Source organism: Tachyglossus aculeatus, chromosome 2 (genome assembly GCF_015852505.1).
Source record: "Tachyglossus aculeatus isolate mTacAcu1 chromosome 2, mTacAcu1.pri, whole genome shotgun sequence".
Lineage (NCBI taxonomy): Eukaryota > Metazoa > Chordata > Mammalia > Monotremata > Tachyglossidae > Tachyglossus > Tachyglossus aculeatus.
In genome coordinates this window covers 157,313,617-157,332,817 of record NC_052067.1, presented here as the reverse complement: position 1 = coordinate 157,332,817, position 19,201 = coordinate 157,313,617, and the positions used below count along the sequence as shown (strand labels likewise).

General features: G+C 44.3%; 1 protein-coding gene across 1 annotated transcript in view; it reads left to right on the top strand.

Moving 5' to 3' along the window:
* Nucleotides 1–14,537, top strand: part of RPAP3 (RNA polymerase II associated protein 3) — an 82,095-nt gene extending 67,558 nt beyond the window's left edge. Inside the window, exons 11-17 of the mRNA XM_038740966.1 lie at nucleotides 5,022–5,092; nucleotides 5,211–5,312; nucleotides 7,295–7,539; nucleotides 8,466–8,661; nucleotides 13,182–13,279; nucleotides 13,766–13,866; nucleotides 14,216–14,537. Of these exons, the coding sequence (XP_038596894.1) occupies nucleotides 5,022–5,092; nucleotides 5,211–5,312; nucleotides 7,295–7,539; nucleotides 8,466–8,661; nucleotides 13,182–13,279; nucleotides 13,766–13,866; nucleotides 14,216–14,301 (899 nt within the window). The 3' untranslated portion in view covers nucleotides 14,302–14,537. The remainder of the gene's footprint in view (nucleotides 1–5,021; nucleotides 5,093–5,210; nucleotides 5,313–7,294; nucleotides 7,540–8,465; nucleotides 8,662–13,181; nucleotides 13,280–13,765; nucleotides 13,867–14,215) is intronic.
* The last annotated feature ends 4,664 nt before the right edge of the window (nucleotides 14,538–19,201 follow it).

Here is a 19,201-nt window from a genome sequence, read left to right as displayed (position 1 = left end):
CGTCTCTAGATGTTGCCAACTTGGACTTCCCAAGCGCTTAGTACAGCGCTCCGCACACAGTAAGCGCTCAGTAAATGCGATTGAATGAATGATGCAGTAATCCAGATAGGACGAGTGACTCTATTAACATGGTACGAGTTTGGATGGAGAGGAAAGGGCCTTCTAGACCGTGAGCCCGCTGTTGGGTCGGGACCGTCTCTAGATGTTGCCAACTTGGACTTCCCAAGCGCTTAGTACAGCGCTCCGCACACAGTAAGCGCTCAATAAATGCGATTGAATGAATGATGCAGTAATTCAGATAGGACGAGTGACTCTATTAACATGGTACGAGTTTGGAAGGAGAGGAAAGGGCCTTCTAGACTGTGAGCCCGCTGTTGGGTAGGGACCGTCTCTAGATGTTGCCAACTTGGACTTCCCAAGCGCTTAGTACAGCGCTCTGCACACAGTAAGCGCTCAATAAATACGATTGAATGAATGATGCAGTAATCCAGACAGATAGGACGAGTGACTCTATTAATATGGTAGGAGTTTGGATGGAGAGGAAAGGGCCTTCTAGACTGTGAGTCCGCTGTTGGGTAGGGACCGTCTCTAGATGTTGCCAACTTGTACTTCCCAAGCGCTTAGTACAGCGCTCTGCACACAGTAAGCGCTCAATAAATACGATTGAATGAATGATGCAGTAATTCAGATAGGACGAGTGACTCTATTAACATGGTAGGAGTTTGGATGGAGAGGAAAGGGCCTTCTAGACTGTGAGCCCGCTGTTGGGTAGGGACCGTCTCTAGATGTTGCCAACTTGGACTTCCCAAGCGCTTAGTACAGTGCTCTACACACAGTTAGCGCTCAATAAATACGAGTGAATGAATGATGCAGTAATCCAGACGGATAGGACGAGTGACTCTATTAATATGGTAGGAGTTTGGATTGGAGAGGAAAAGGCCTTCTAGACTGTGAGCCCACTGTTGGGTCGGGACCGTCTCTGTATGTTGCCAACTTGGACTTCCCAAGCGCTTAGTACAGCGCTCCGCACACAGTAAGCGCTCAATAAATACGATTGAATGAATGATGCAGTAATTCAGATAGGACGAGTGACTCTATTAACATGGTAGGAGTTTGGATTGGAGAGGAAAAGGCCTTCTAGACTGTGAGCCCGCTGTTGGGTAGGGACCGTCTCTAGATGTTGCCAACTTGGACTTCCCAAGCGCTTAGTACATTGGTCTGCACACAGTAAGCACTCAATAAATACGATTGAATGAATGATGCAGTAATCCAGACAGATAGGACGAGTGACTCTATTAACATGGTAGGAGTTTGGATGGAGAGGAAAGGGCCTTCTAGACTGTGAGCCCGCTGTTGGGTAGGGACCGTCTCTAGATGTTGCCAACTTGGACTTCCCAAGCGCTTAGTACAGTGCTCCGCACACAGTAAGCGCTCAATAAATACGAGTGAATGAATGATGCAGTAATCCAGACGGATAGGACGAGTGACTCTATTAATATGGTAGGAGTTTGGATTGGAGAGGAAAGGGCCTTCTAGACTGTGAGCCCGCTGTTGGGTCGGGGCCGTCTCTGTATGTTGCCAACTTGGACTTCCCAAGCGCTTAGTGCAGTGCTCTGCACACAGTAAGTGCTCAATAAATACGATTGAATGAATGATGCAGTAATTCAGATAGGACGAGTGACTCTATTAACATGGTACGAGTTTGGATGGAGAGGAAAGGGCCTTCTAGACTGTGAGCCCGCTGTTGGGTCGGAACCGTCTCTAGATGTTGCCAACTTGGACTTCCCAAGCGCTTAGTACAGTGCTCCGCACACAGTAAGCACTCAATAAATACGATTGAATGAATGATGCAGTAATCCAGACGGATAGGACGAGTGACTCTATTAATATGGTAGGAGTTTGGATGGAGAGGAAAGGGCCTTCTAGACTGTGAGTCCACTGTTGGGTAGGGACCGTCTCTAGATGTTGCCAACTTGTACTTCCCAAGCGCTTAGTACAGCGCTCCGCACACAGTAAGCGCTCAATAAATACGATTGAATGAATGATGCAGTAATTCAGATAGGACGAGTGACTCTATTAACATGGTAGGAGTTTGGATGGAGAGGAAAGGGCCTTCTAGACTGTGAGCCCGCTGTTGGGTAGGGACCGTCTCTAGATGTTGCCAACTTGGACTTCCCAAGCGCTTAGTACAGCGCTCCGCACACAGTAAGTGCTCAATAAATACGATTGAATGAATGATGCAGTAATTCAGATAGGACGAGTGACTCTATTAACATGGTAGGAGTTTGGATGGAGAGGAAAGGGCCTTATAGACTGTGAGCCCGCTGTTGGGTAGGGACCGTCTCTAGATGTTGCCAACTTGGACTTCCCAAGCACTTAGTACAGTGGTCCGCACGCAGTAAGCGCTCAATAAATGCGATTGAATGAATGGGCAGATTTTAGTGATGTTGTGAAGGTGGGACCTGCAGGATTTAGTGGTGGGTTGAATTCCAGTCCCAGCTGGGAAAACAAAGCATCTTCAAGGTAGCCTCAATTCCCACCAGTTCCCCAAGTTGCCCTCCTATGACCTTGGCCATCGAGGAAATAATAGTAATAATAATGATGGTATTTGTTAAGCGCTTACTATGTGCAAAGCACTGTTCTAAGCGCTGGGGAGGTTACAAGGTGATCAGGTTGTCCCGGGGGGCTCACAGTTTTAATCCCATTTTACAGATGAGGTCACTGAGGTACAGAGAAGTGAAGTGACTTGCCCAAAGTCACACAGCTGACAGTTGGCAGAGCCGGGATTTGAACCCATGACCTCTGACTCGAAAGCCCAGGCTCTTTCCACTGAGCCACGCTCTTCTCCCTCTAGACTGGAAGGTCATTGCGGGCAAGGAACGTGTCTACCAACTCTGTCGTATTACACTCTTCCAAGTGTTTAGTACAGATACTTTGCACATAGTAAGCGCTCAGTAAATACCATTGATCGATTGATTGAGTTCAAACATGGAGAGGCACAGGGAGAGCAGAGTTGCGGGCCATAGCCCAAGCCTTCCCAGTGTTTTAAGAGCTGAGAAGGCTTCTGTTTTTAGACTGGGAGCCCACTGTTGGGTAGGGACCATCTCTGTATGTTGCCAACTTGTACTTCCCAAGCGCTTAGTACAGTGCTCTGCACACAGTAAGCGCTCAATAAATACGATTGATCGATAATAAAGTAGATGAATTGCCAAAATTAAGAGACTACATATTTGTTATTTTGTAATCTGGACCGCGAACATGGAAGTCTTGTGCTCGTAATGCTTACTTTAGAGTTTTATTTCGGCTGTCACAATTTGTGCACAACAGTGCGCACAACTGATTTTTCCTCTCCTGAGTCCACTAGTTCTAGTGGATAACCTGTCAGGGCCACATGTGTTGTGGGAGGAAACTCCCCAAAATCTTCCATCATCATCATCATCATCAATCGTATTTATTGAGCGCTTACTATGTGCAGAGCACTGTACTAAGCGCTTGGGAAGTACAAATTGGCAACATATAGAGACAGTCCCTACCCAACAGTGGGCTCACAGTCTAAAAGGGGGAGACAGAGAACAAAACCAAACATACTAACAAAATAAAATAAATAGAATAGATATGTACAAGTAAAATAAATAGAGTAATAAGTATGTACAAACATATATACAGGTGCTGTGGGGAAGGAAAGGAGGTAAGATGGGGGGATGGAGAGGGGGGCGAGGGGGAGAGGAAGGAAGGGGCTCAGTCTGGGAAGGCCTCCTGGAGGAGGTGAGCTCTCAGTAGGGCCTTGAAGGGAGGAAGAGAGCCATCCCATTAGAGCAAGCAATAAATCATATGTATTGAGCACTCACTGTGTACAGAGCACTTGGAAGACTACAGTGCGACAGACTTGGTAGACACGTTCCCTGCCCACAGCGAGCTTACAGTCTAGAAGGGGAGACAGACATCACTATAAATACAAATAAATTGTGGATGTTCATTCATTCATTCATTCATTCAATCGTATTTATCGAGCGCTTACTGTGTGCAGAGCACTGGACTAAGCGCTTGGGATATGTACGTAGGTGCCGTGGGGCTGAGGGGAAAAATGGATGAAAGGTGTGAGTCCGAGGGCAAGGGTAACACAGAAGGGAGCGGGAGAAGAGGAAATGAGGGTGTGATTGGAGAAGACCTCTTGGAGGAGATATGCCTTCATTAAGGCTTTAAAGTGGGGGAGAGTGGTCTTCTGTCAATCAATCAATCAGTCGTATTTATTGAGCACTTACTGTGCGCAGCGCACTGTACTAAGCGCTTGGGAAGGACAATGGCGAGAGAGAGAACATTCCAAGCCAGAAGCAGGATTCAGGTGAGAGATCAGGGATGAAGTAGAGGAGATCGAGGAACGGCGAGTAGGTTGGCATTAGAACAGCCAAGTGTGCAGGCCGGACTGTGAGCCCCCCGTGGGACAACCTGATCACCTTGTAACCTCCCTAGCGCTTAGAACAGTGCTTTGCACATAGTAAGCGCTTAATAAATGCCATTATTATTATTATTATTATTATTGTTATTATTATTATTATCACCTTGTAACCTCCCTAGCGCTTAGAACAGTGTTTGCACATAGTAAGCGCTTAATAAGTGCCATTATTATTATTATTATTATTATTATTATTATTGCAGAAGAGCAGTGAGGTTGGAAGAGGTGGAGGGCAAGGCGACTGAGTGCTTTGAGGCCGATGGTGAGGTGCTTCTGTTTAAGGTGGAGGTGGATGGTCAACCACCGGCGGTTCTTGAGGAGTGAGGGAACATGGACTGAACGTTTTTGTAGAGAAATGATCCGAGCAGCAGTCGGTCAGTCACATTTCTTGAGAGCTTACTGTGTGTAGAGCACTATACTAAGCGCTTGGGAGAATGCAGTATAACAGGTACATTCCCGTCCCACAATGAGTTTAGCCATCACTCTGTACCCTGTACTTAAAATAAAAAGTTGTCACTGATGATCTCCAGCCTTTGGTCGACATTAGCCTCTGGTATATGTCTTTCAGATTTTGAGACAGTTTTGAACCTGGATCCTGGAAACAGGCAAGCGGTAAACGAATTGTCCAAAATTACCAGGGTACGTATTTGTTGTTAATGTTGTAATCTCTCAGCCGTGAACCTGGAGGTCGTGTTGCTTGTGATGCTTACTTGAGAGTTTTATTTTGGATATCACAACTTCAAATTTTCCTTTTAAGGAATTAATTGAAAAGGGGCCAGGGAATAATAGCGGTTCTGAATCATCCAAAAAGCGAATTTTAATAAGCCCAATTGACAAGCCACCACACCTTAGGTCGACTGTAAGTACCAGTTTGTTTGTTTTTTAACCTTTTAACATTGTTTCATTATTGTACTTTCGCTCTTAGATAATGTACAAGCTGAAATAATCAGGTGCCATGTTCTTTCATTCATTCATTCATTCAGTTGTATTTATTGAGCGCTTACTGTGTGCAGAGCACTGTACTAAGCGCTTGGGAAGTACAAGTCGGCAACATATAGAGACAGTCCCTACCCAACCCAGCAGTGGGCTCACGGTCTAGTCTTGTTCCCTGTTGTTGTTAGTAGCGATGGTAGTAGTGCTTAGAACAGTGCTTGGCACATAGTAAGCGCTTAACAAATGCCATCATTTCTAGTAGCATTTATTAAAGACTTGCTGTGTGTTGAGCACTGTATTAGTGCTGGAAAATGGTCCTTGGCTCTCCAGGGGCTTACAATCAATCAATCAATCAATCAGTCATATTTATTGAGCGCTTACTATGTGCAGAGCACTGTACTAAGCGCTTGGGAAGTACAAATTGGCAACATATAGAGACAGTCCCTACCCAACATTGGGCTCACAGTCTAAAAGGGGGAGACAATCTAAAAATAGGATGAAGAGAGTTTTGACAAGGGATGCATTAGGAAAGTTAGAATAATAGAATATATAATTAAAATAATATATATAATGTTATAGTATAATATAAGAATATAATTATAATAATAGAACAAAATAGAATAATAATAGAATAATATAAATCACAAAAACAACATAAGACAGAGTCCAGTGGTATAAGATTTCATGGCAGGGGAGAAAAATCGGATAAAGGGTAACCGTGAGAATCGTGGCATTTGGTAAAACACGAACTATGTACGAAGCACCGTACTAAGTGCTGGGGTAGATACCATAGAATCAGTTTGGACACAGTCCCTGTCTCCCATGGGGTCCACAGTCTAAATCCCCGTTTTACAGATGAGGTAACCGAGGCCCAGTGAAGCGATGCCCAAGGCGATACAGCGGACAGTTGGCAGAGCAGGGATTAGAACCCAGGTCCTTCTGAATCAAGTGGTGTGGTGCCTCATCATAGCAATAACGGCATTTGTTAATTGCTCACACTGTGCCGAGCACTGCTGGGGTAGATGAAAGATAATCGGGGTAGAAGAGTCCCACAGGGGGCTGTAGGGGCTGGGTAGGGACTGTATATGTTGCCAACTTGTACTTCCCAAGTGCTTAGTCCAGTGCTCTGCACACAGTAAGCGCTCAATAAATCCTATTGATTGATGGATTGATTCCCAGAGCAGCTGAGGAAGGGCTCCCTAGGCGTGGGCTCGACATTCCCCCTGCCCCCGCTTTGGCATTGAGGGTAGCTGGTATGCCTCCCTCTCATCCCACGTCCCGTCACCAGGGGAGAGGGGACAACTTGTCCAAGGGAAAAGAGCATGGCTTCTTACTCACTTGGACGCTTCATTCGTTCATTCGATCGTATTTATTGAGCGCTTACTGTGTGCGGAGCGCTGCACTGAGCGCTCGGGAAGTACAAGCTGGCAACGTCTAGAGACGGTCCCTACCCAGCAGCGGGCTCGCGGTCTAGAAGGGGGAGACAGACGACAAAACAAAGCATAGGAACCAAATAAAATAAATAGACTAAATACGTACAGGTAAAATAAATAGAGTAATAAATCTGTACAAACACATATACGTGTGCCGTGGGGAGGGGAAGGAGGTAAGACGCGGGATTGGGGTTGGGGAGAGGAAGACTGTGAGCCCACTGTTGGGTAGGGACCGTCTCTATATGTTGCCAACTTGTACTTCCTAAGCGCTTAGTCCAGTGCTGTGCACACAGTAAGCGCTCAATAAATACGATTGATTGATTGATTGAAGGAGGGGGCTCAGTCTGGGAAGGCCTCCTGGAGGAGGTGAGCCCTCAGTAGGGCTTTGAAGGGCTTCATCGTACCGGTCACACTGGTGAAACAGTCATTTCCAGGTTTCACGATCAAACAGGGACTCTCACTTCTTCAATTTTAGAAGCCCCTTAAAACGCTCGCCATTGAAGAAATCGATAGCCGTGGGCAAAATGCGGATTTGCCAACCACGGCCGCTACAACCAGCTCTGCCTTGGAGACCAATCTTGTAAATCCCACAGTCCTGCTACCGAACTCAACCACGGCAAAGACAAGCAAGCCGATTCAAGGTGACCTTCCGCCTGGAAGTGATACTCCGAAAGCGAAAGTATTAAAGATAGAAGAAATCAGTGACGCCCCAGCCTTGCGGTGAGTGTGTATATGTTCAAACGGCGGGAATTATTAAATGGACAGTTTGAAATTGATAACTCTCTGAGATTTACTCAGTAGTGCACCCAAAGCCTAACTGTTATTTAGCTGTGATTAGAGTAAGAGTGAATATTACGCTCAGCTCATTGTTTCTCTTCTTCCTGACAGCAGTTGGCCAAGGGAATATTAGTAACTTAATCTATTAGCAAATTTTGGTACTAAACGCCGGACAGGGCAGGCAGAGCCCCTGGCACACATAGACATCACAGCAGGAGAAAGAGCAGCTATTGAATTCCCATTTTACAGATGAGGAAACTGAGGCTTCAAAGTAGGTGACTTGCCTGAGGTCACACGGTCGACGATGGAGCTGCAGTAAGAACCCAGGCCCTCTGACTTGCGTCATCATCATCAATCGTATTTATTGAGCACTTACTGTGTGCAGAGCACTTGCAAGCTCGTGCTCTTCCTAAGCTATTTTGCTTCTCGCTTCCAGATTTTTTTTTTCTTTTTCCAGAAAGCTGAGGTATTTGGGAAGTAGAAGCCCATTAATGTGGCTGCGTAATTATGTCATTGACACAGATTAGGTTTTTGTTCCAAGTTTTATTGTGAGCATTTGAAAGCATCTCTCATTGTAAAAATACAATCAAGAAGGCAGAAATACAGTAGGAGAGCTATCTAATGTGTTTCTTCTTCATATTGTGCTCAGATTAGTGCTTGCGCTCTTGAAATAAAATAAGGTTTTTACCTGTTTTACTTATTCTGTGTCAGTCAGTGGTATTTATTGAGCGCTTACTGTGCGCAGGGCACTGTACTAAGAGCTCGGGAGATACGAACAACGGAGTTGGTAGGCACGTTCTTTGCCCTCAGTGAGGTTATTTGCTTTGCCGGTCGAAGTATCCGACTGAAATTCCTGCCGTATTTTTCAGATCCCACTCCAAGGTGAAAGATCACGTCCTGACTGCGTGCCAGTCTTTGCATCGGAAAAACGCAAGGGAAGCGGAGAAAACGCCAGACTCGTGCGCTGCGGCTGTTCTCCCGGCTGTTCCAGCCAACACCTTCCAGCTTGAATCTGATTTCAGAAAATTGAAAGGTTCCCCAAATATGTTGTACCTGTACCTGAAGGTAAGCCCCGTGGAAAAGCCCCCCCTACTTAAAGCAAATAAAAAGGGCCTGCTTCAGAAGCATCGTTATATTCAATATATTTTTACCTAGAGCGATTGTAGGAAGCGTGAGGGCTCCGGCTGTAGAGTACCGACGTCGCGGGAGATCTTCCCCTTTTCTAGCAGGGAGAATCACTGTGCAGCTCACCCTGATTTTGCCGAACGTAATTCGTTCCCCACATCTAACCTAAATTTTGAGATCCTGCTTTAAGCTCATTCTTATTCTGATCTCGGAAAAAACGGGAAAAAAATCATCATTGTCATTTTCCATGCGATTAGCGTTTCTCGTGGTTGGAATCATTTACCAGTCAGTCAATAAATGGTATTTATTCATTCATTCACCAGTCAGTCAGTAAATGGTATTTATTCATTCATTCACCAGTCAGTCAGTAAATGGTATTTATTCATTCATTCACCAGTCAGTCAGTAAATGGTATTTATTCATTCATTCATTCATTCAGTCGTATTTATTGAGCACTTACTGTGTGCAGAGCACTGTATTGAGCGCTTGGGAAGTACAAGTTGGCAACATATTCAGCGCCTACCGTGTGAAGAGCACTCTGCTAAGCACTTGGGCAGCGTGTCCTAGTGATTACAGCCCGGAACCGGGAGTCAGGGGGACGTGGGTTCTAATCCTGGCTCCACCCCTTGTCTGCTGTGTGACGTTGGGCAAGTCACTTCACTTCTCTGCGCCTCGGTTACTTCATCTGGATTATAAAACCGTGGGACGGGGACTTTGTCCAACCCGATTAGCCTTGTATCCGCACCAGCCTTTAGAGCAAATGCCCGACACAGCATAAGCGCTTAACGAATAACATTTAAAAGAACATTTAAAAGAAGCAGCGTGGCTCAGTGGAAAAGAGCATGGGTTTTGGAGTCAGAGGTCGTGGGTTCAAATCCCGGCTCTGCCAATTGTCAGCTGTGTGACTTTGGGCAAGTCACTTCTCTGGGCCTCAGTTACCTCATCTGTAAAATGGGGATTAAGACTGTGAGCCACCTGTGGGGCAACCTGATCACCTTGTAACCTCCCCAGCGCTTAGAACAGTGCTTTGCACATAGTAAGCGCTTAATAAAAGCTATCATTATTATTATTATTATTATTATTATTTAAAAAAATATCCGCGCAGGGCCCGTTTACAGCCACAGTAACGGCAGCATACGCCGACCCAGCGGACGGTTGGTTGGCGTACGGCCGCCTTATCCTCTGCCGCCCTCACTGCCCGGCCGGCTGTTTTCCAGAATTCCTCAGCCGGGAATGTTGGCCTCTGTTGACATGGTCCCAGCGGGCAGAGCGGGGCCGAAAACTCGGCTTTCCCGATGGCCGGGCCTCCTTTCCACCCTGTGGCCTTTCCACTGCACAGGGACACGGCCGAACGTCTGAATGGCACCTTGTGGCGTACGCCCAAGGCATCGTTCGTCCTCTGAGGGCAGGTGATGCTTTCAGTACACGCCGCCCAGTCCTCTCATCCCCTCAGTCAATTAATCGTATTAACTGAAGCGTATTATTCTGACGACTTCACACCTGTCCACGTGTTTTGTTTTGCCGTGTGTCTCCCCCTTCTAGACTATGAGCCCTTTGTTGCATATGGACCGTCTCTACTTGTACTTCCCAAACGCTTAGTACGGTGCTCTGCGCACATTAAGCTCTCAATAAGTAGGCCCTACTGAGAGCTCACCTCCTCCAGGAGGCCTTCCCAGACTGAGCCCCCTCCTTCCTCTCTTCCACTTCTCCCTCTCCATCCCCCTGCCTTACCTCCTTCCCTTCCCCACAGCACCTGTATATATGTATATATGTTTGTACATATTTGTTACTCTATTTCTTTTACTTGTACATATCTATTGGATTTATTTTATTTGGCGCTTAGTACAGTGCTCTGCACGAAGTAAGCGCTCAGTAAATGCGATTGAATGAATGAATGAATGAATGAGCCCACTGTTGGGTAGGGACCGTTGCTATATGTTGCCAACTTGTATTTCCGAAGCGCTTAGTACAGTGCTCTGCACAAAGTAAGCGCTCAGTAAATACGATTGAATGAATGAATGAGCCCACTGTTGGGTAGGGACCGTCTCTATATGTTGCCAACTTGTACTTCCCAAGCGCTTAGTACAGTGCTCTGCACACAGTAAGCGCTCAATAAATACGATTGAATGAATGAATGAGCCCACTGTTGGGTAGGGGCCGCCTCTATATGTTGCCAACTTGTACTTCCCAAGCGCTTAGTACAGTGCTCTGCACAAAGTAAGCGCTCAATAAATACAATTGAATGAATGAATGAATGGGGTTGATAACAAGGAATCAGGTCGGACACCGTCCCTGTCCCACATGGGCTCCTAGTATTCATCCCCATTTTACAGTTGAGGTAACTGACTAGACTGTGAGCCCACTGGTGGGTAGGGACCGTCTCTGTATGTTGCCAACTTGTACTTCCCAAGCGCTTAGTCCAGTGCTCTGCAATCAATCAATCAATCGTATTTATTGAGCGCTTACTATGTGCAGAGCACTGTACTAAGTGCTTGGGAAGTACAAATTGGCAACATATATATTGGCAATTGGCAACTCTGCACACAGTAAGCGCTCAACAAATACGATTGATTGAAGCACATCATCAATTGTATTTATTGAGCACTTACTATGTGCAGAGCACTGTACTAAGCGCTTGGGAAGTACAAATTGGCAACATATAGAGACAGTCCCTACCCAACAGTGGGCTCACAAGTCTAAAAGGGGGAGAAAGAGAACAAAACCAAACATACTAACAAAATAAAATAAATAGAATAGCTATGTACAAGTAAAATAAATAAATAAATAAATATATAAATAGAGTAATAAATATGTACAAACATATATACGGGTGCTGTGGGGAAGGGAAGGAGGTAAGATGGGGGGATGGAGAGGGGGACGAGGGGGAGAGGAAGGAAGGGGCTCAGTCTGGGAAGGCCTCCTGGAGGAGGTGAGCTCTCAGCAGGGCCTTGAAGGGAGGAAGAGAGTTAGCTTGGCGGATGGGCAGAGGGAGGCCATTCCAGGCCCGCTGGAGGACGTGGGCCGGGGGTCGATGGCGGGACAGGCGAGAACGAGGTACGGTGAGGAGATTAGCGGCGGAGGAGCGGAGGGTGCGGGCTGGGCTGCACTACTTCTACAGCACAGAGAAGTGAAGTGACTTGCCCAAGATCACACAGCAAGATACGTGGTGGACCTGGGTCTAGAACCCAGGTCCTTCAGACTCCCAGACTCAGGCTCCATCCGCTAGGTCCCGGGTAGCTGAGCGGGGACTTCCCCCACTTAGAGAGTTTCCTTTGTCTCTCTTTGTCCGCTTCCCTCCCCTCCTGCTTCAGTCATGACCTTGGATGGGGTGGGCCTATTATATTTAACTTCTACTTCCCAAGCGCTGAGTACAGTGCTCTGCACACAGTAAGCGCTCAATAAATACGATTGATTGATTGATTTACATCCCTGGCTGAATTCTGCAGAACGTTTTATGTGCCGGTACCAGGCCGAGAATTGCTTCGATTTGTGTTCCGACGTGCTCTTTTCATCCGTGTGCGGCACTCTCCCGGAGAATAATTGGCCAATTTGTTCTTGCCTCTTAATATGGTTTGGCCTGGCCTTGTTTCATGAGCGCTCGATAAATACCACTGGTTGATTTGGAAAGACATATCTATAATTCTGTTTATTTATATCGATGCTATTGATGCCTCTACTTGTTTTGTCTTCTTGTCAGTCTTCCCTGGAAAGACATATCTATAGTTCTGTTTATTTATATCGACACTATTGATGCCTCTACTTGTTTTGTCTTGTTGTCAGTCTTCCTCTTCTAGACTATGAGCCCACTGCTGGGTAGGGATTGTTTTCATTTGTTTCCAAATTGTACTTTCCAAGCGCTTACTTAGTACAGTGCTCTGCGCACAGCAAGCGCTCAGTAAATATGATTGAATGAATGAGTGAACGTGTTTTCTGTTCAGTCGCAAATGACCAGCTACAAAATTTGTAGTTAGACACATTTATAGGTAACTTCTGAAAGCTACTCACCCATTGGTATAGATCAGGCCAATTCCTATATCACTTGGAAGCGTTTTGCATTTTCCAAATGTGCTATGTTTTGCTCATTTGAATTCTGTGCTTCCTGGTGCTTTGTTGGCTAATAAATTATCTATGATTCTCTTAGTACAGTGTTTGGCACAGAGTAAACCCATACTAGATTCTATTATTATTATTATTATTATTCCTCCTGACAAGTAAGTAGTGTATTACCGAGGCGTAAGAGCCCACTGTTGGGTAGGGACTGTCTCTATATGTTGCCAATTTGTACTTCCCAAGCGCTTAGTACAGTGCTCTGCACATAGTAAGCGCTCAATAAATACGATTGATGATGATAAACATCTTTTTATTAAACAGTTGCTCATAACATAAATTTGATGTGCATGTTCCCAAAATGTATTTTACTCAAAAGATCAATAAAATTTCCATTTTCTTTCCTCTCCTAGCAAATTGAGCCTTCTCTCTATCCCAAGTTGTTCCAGAGGTCCTTAGATCCCGATTTGTTCAACCAGATTCTGGCAATTCTGCATGACTTCTACATTGAGTAAGTTGAGTGGCTCCATTTTATAGCTATTTTGTGTTTTTGAAGTTTTCCCGTTGGACTTTATGTGGAACAGTTGTGGCCAACGGGAGCAGAAACCTGAAGGAAAGCCCGATTAAAAAAAAAAAAAACACAGAAACGACGAAAGTGGGCAGTTCTAAAGCAAATGGGACCGGGGTTAGGGAATCCTGTTGTGATGTAAGAGACGATCAGCTGCATCATCGCATTTAATATTTTCTTCTTGAATGAAGAAACCTGGGCACAATATGGTTTTCTGTTATTGCATCCTTTAGGCATCTCCTCCTTTAACATCGGCAAAATAAGTGCCCCAGATCTGTGAGCAGGTGGGAAAATATGGGAATACATGCGGGGCAGTGGAAGCGTTATCTTTAATATCCTTTAATCTTGCTGCCTAAACAGAAATCGGGTCCCAAGAGGACTAGCGACGCATTTTCTCAATAAGCTGTTTTCTGTGTCACATCATTTCAGGAAAGAAAGCCCATCTCTGATCCTTGAAATATTACAGCGGTTATCGGAACTGAAAAGGTTCGATATGGCCGTAATGTTCATGACAGAAGCTGAAAAGAAAAGTAAGTACCAGGAGAGAGAGCCCCGGCTGATTTGATTCTTAGCCGTCCCCGTTCCTTTGGCTCTGTTTTAGTTTTGTTAAAGAAAACAAGCTACTATAAGTCGCCTTTTGTGGCCCATTTGTGGCAGTTGTCTACATTGTGTGTGCACTTGTTGTTTCATTAATCCACAACCAGTTATTCTAAAATTCATGGTAATTTGGAGACTCCATTTTACTTAACTTTTATTGTCATTATGGAGCCTTTAAGACCAACGTTTAGGTCCATAGTGTATTCTTGGCCCCTATCAGTTAAAATAAAAAAGAATTAAGGCAAAAATAGGAGTTTCACTTCATTTTTCCATCTCTTTCAGTTGCACGTGTCTTGTTGAATCACATGGACAAGTCGGGACTGAAGGATAATTCTGTTGAGGAGATGAAGAGAAAATACGGTTGTTAATTTGGCCTTTTAGTAGCGCGCTCGGCCTCAGTTTTTGTACGCAAACTTGCGTTTTCTACTGAAGACTATAGTCAGGGTCATCAAGATCTGCTAATGAGGCGCCCCAAATCGTATGCCAAAAGTGGAAAATCTGTATTAAATGAATAGAGTAGTGATTTGCACTAGCCGTGTGTATAAAGGTAATGTTTGCTATTTATAAGTTTTGTGAGAACGAAATAAATAACTTGCAGATAATGTTTCAGATGAATGTGCTTTTTGAAAGGTAAACCAAAATAGTCCATAAAGCTACATTGTTTTCTTACATAGTAATTTTTGAGGTTCACCTAAAATGGTTGTGACACAAGATTATAGTGTTTGCGGCGTGTTACTTTGAAATGTAAACTCCTAGGGGTTGTCATTTGTTGTGAGCAGTATTTCTGAGCACTCAGTTAACCCTGTGACATGCAGTTTTAAGGAATATTTTTGGAAAAGGACAAAACTAAAAACCATGTTGGAAAAGATCACAGGTGGTATCGTTGTGTTCCTGGAAAATGGGGATTAAGACTGTGAGCCCCATGTGGGACATGGTCTGTGTCCAACCTGATTAACTTGTATCTACCCCGGCACTTAATACAGTGTCTGGAATATAGTAATCACTTAAAAAATACCATAAAGGAAAATAACTGCCTTCTCCATGTTGCCAACCTCCTGGAAAGAAAAGGAACTAATTTTCTGACTCGATGGTTTCATAACATTAAAAAAAAAATACCTTTACAAGTATTTTTTAAATAGTGCTTGTTGTGCCTTTCGAAGAACAAATTTGGTATAAGTGCTCTGTGCCATGCACTGTACTAAGCTTTGGGGTAGATCAATCAATCAATTGTATTTATTGAGCGCTTACTGTGTGCAGAGCACTGTAGTAAGCGCTTGGGAAGTACAAGTTGGCAACATATAGAGGCAGTCCCTACCCAACAGTGGGCTCACAGTCTAGAATGTCTAGTCTCTGTCCCACATGGGGTTCTAGGTGGGAGGGAGAACAACTATTTAATTAACATTAACTTTAAATTAACTTTATTTAACCAGTAGAAGCAGCATGGCTCAGCGGAAAGATCCCGGGCTTTGGAGTCAGAGGTCACGGGTTCAAACCCCGGCTCCGCCAGTTGTCAGCTGTGTGACTTTGGGCAAGTCACTTCACTTCTCTGGGCCTCAGTTCCCTCATCTGCAAAATGAGGATTAAAAACTGTGAGCCCCCCGTGGGACAACCTGATCACCTTGTAACCTCCCCAGCTCTTAGAACAGTGCTTTGCACATAGTAAGTGCTTAATAAATGCCATCATTATTATTATTATTATTTAATCCCCATTTTACGATGAGGAAACGGAGGCCCAGAGAAGTGCCTTGCCCAAGGTCACCCAGGTGGCAAGATTAGAACCCAGATCCTGTGGCTCACAGGCTCGTGGTCTTTCCAACAGACCGCACTTGAGACCTGTAGACCTGTAGGTGCCAACTCGTTTTCTTGTAACCGTGGAGCAGCTCGGCCTTCCCAGACTGAGCCCCTTCCTTCCTCTCCCCCTCGTCCCCCTCTCCATCCCCCCCCCATCTTACCTCCTTCCCTTCCCCACAGCATCTGTATCTATGTATATATGTTTGTACATATTTATTACTCTATTTATTCTACTTGTACATATCTATTCTATTTATTGTATTTTGTTAGTATGTTTGGTTGGGGTAGGTCGGGGTAGTGTGAGCCTTGGCGGGAGGAGACGGAGGAAGTGGAGATAATAATAATAATAATGGCATTTATTAAGCGCTTACTATGTGCAAAGCATTGTTCTAAGCGCTGGGGAGGTTACAAGGTGATCAGGTTGTCCCACAGGGAGCTCACGGTCTTCATCCCCATTTTACAGATGAGGGAACTGAGGCCCAGAGAAGTGAAGTGATTTGCCCAAAGTCCCACAGCTGCCAATTGGCGGAGCCGGGATTTGAACCCATGACCTCTGACTCCAAAGCCCGGGCTCTTTCCACTGAGCCACGCTGCTTCTCTGAACGGCTTCTGCTCCTCGAGACGATGCGGACAGAGAGGTCAAGGTGGAATTGTTTCTGCACTTTTAGTGACTGGAAATCAATCAGTGGCATTAATCGAGCGCTTACTGTGTGCAGAGCACTTAGTGAATTCATTCAGTCGTATTTATTGAGCGCTTACTGTGTGCAGAGCACTGTACTAAGCGCTTGGGAAGTCCAAGTTGGCAACATATAGAGGCGGTCCGTACCCAAGAGCGGGCTCACGGTCTAGGTCAGGGTCCGTGTCTGAGTAACCTCCCCAGCGTTTAGAACAGTGCTTGGCACATAGTAAGCGCTTAATAAATTCCATTATTTATTTTTTTTTTTAAATGAAGCCCTGGCATCTCCCCATGGTGAAGGGGTTGTCGTAGACTAATCTACCCTCCCTCTCCCAGATCTGCCTGCAGGAAACTGGTGGAAAAATCCCTCCCGCCCCATTTGGTGGCTTTCCTTGTCCACCTGCTACAGTTCCGTTGGCCCTTTTCTCTGAAAAAAGGGACCATAACCAAATAGGTATTGATACCTTAAAAATAAGGTTTTTTTTGTTTGTTTTTTTTTAATGGTATTTAAGCGCTTACTATGTGCAAAGCACTGTTCTAAGCGCTGGGGAGGTTACAAGGTGATCAGGTTGTCCCACGGCGGGCTCACAGTCTTCATCCTCATTTTACAGATGAGGGAACTGAGGCACAGAGAAGTGAAGTGACATGCCCAAAGTCACACAACTGACAGTTGGCAGAGCCGGCATTTGAACCCATGACCTCTGACTCCAAAGCCCGGGCTCCTTCCACTGAGCCACGCTGCTTCTCAAGTTAACATGGCAATCTCTTAAGAGGAGAATTTATTTCAGAAACTTTGATTATTCATTCATTCATTCGGATTTATTGAGCGCTTACTGTGTGCAGAGCACTGTACTAAGCGCTTGGGAAGTCCAAGTTGGCAACATACAGAGACGGTCCCTACCCAGCAGCGGGCTCACAGTCTAGAAAGGGGAGACAGGGAACAAAACAAAACATATTAACAAAATCAAATAAATACAGATTAAAAATAGCAGAAAATATTTGCATTCAGTAATAATTATAATAATAATGGCATTTATTCAGTGCTTCCTATTGAAGCGCTGTGGGGGTACAAGGTAATCAGGTTGTCCCACGGGGGACTCACAGGCTTCATCCCCATAATAATAATAATTGGCATTTGTTAAGCGCTTACTATGTGCAAAGCGCTGTCCTAAGCGCTGGGGAGGATACAGGGTGATCAGGTTGTCCCATGGGGGGCTCACAGTCTTAATCCCCATTTTACAGATGAGGGAACTGAGGCCCAGAGAAGTTGTTACAGGCGAGGGAACTGAGGCCTGGAGAAGTGAAGCGACTTGTCCGAAATCACAATTGGCTGTGTCAGTCGGCACAATTGGCTGACAGTTGGCGGAGTCGGGATTTGAACCCATGACCTCCGACTCCAAAGCCCGGGCTCTTTCCACTGAGCCACACTGCTTCTCCATATGGGGGGAAATATTGCCGCCCCCCAGGGCCCTGCCCTCTCAAGTCTAGCAAACCCTTCTGTACTTCCCAAGCGCTTAGTACAGTGCTCTGCACATAGTAAGCGCTCAATAAATACGATTGATTGACTGATTGATTCCTCCAGTCTTTCCCCTCCTAACTTTTATTTCTAAAACAGGCTAGAAAACTAATTATTAGCTCAACTGCCTTTAAGAAATTTCTGTGTAATCCCTGAGGAGAAAATAAAAAGTTCACTTTTTTTTTTTACAGCTGAATCAATGTGTTGAGTGTTTCTGCCCCAGGGCCTAGGTCAATAAAACAAACTAAAGTCAGTTTGATTACCTAGTCCTAAAACATTGATTTTTTTTTTAATGTTTATTAGTTATCAGTAGAAGAATATTGCAACTATAGAGGAAATACTCTATTTTTGTCCGCAGTCATTTTCCAGTAAGGAGTTTGATTACCTAGTCCTAAAACATTGATTTTTCTTTTTCATGTTTATTAGTTATCAGTGGAAGAATATTGCAACTATAGAAGAAATACTCTATTTTTGTCCACAGTCAGTAAGGAGTTTGATTACCTAGTCCTAAAACATTGATTTTTTTTTCATGTTTACTAGTTATCAGTGGAAGAATATTGCAACTATAGAAGAAATACTCTATTTTTGTCCACAGTCATTTTCCAGTAAGGAGTTTGATTACCTAGTCCTAAAACATTGATTTTTTTTTTCATGTTTATTAGTTATCAGTGGAATAATATTGCAACTATAGAGGAAATACTCTATTTTTGTCCACAGCCATTTTCCAGTAAGGAGTTTGATTACCTAGTCCTAAAACATTGATTTTTTTTTCATGTTTATCAGTTATCGGTGGAGAATATTGCAACTATAGAGGAAATACTCTATTTTTGTCCACAGTCATTTTCCAGTAAGGAGTTTGATTACCTAGTCCTAAAACATTGATTTTTTTTTTCATGTTTATTAGTTATCAGTGGAATAATATTGCAACTATAGAGGAAATACTCTATTTTTGTCCACAGCCATTTTCCAGTAAGGAGTTTGATTACCTAGTCCTAAAACATTGATTTTTTTTCTGTGTTTACTAGTTATCGGTAGAAGAATATTGCAACTATAGAGGAAATACTCTATTTTTGTCCACAGTCATTTTCCAGTAAGGAGTTTGATTACCTAGTCCTAAAACATTGATTTTTTTTTCATGTTTATCAGTTATCGGTGGAGAATATTGCAACTATAGAGGAAATACTCTATTTTTGTCCACAGTCATTTTCCAGTAAGGAGTTTGATTACCTAGTCCTAAAACATTGATTTTTTAATGTTTATTAGTTATCAGTGGAAGAATAGTGCA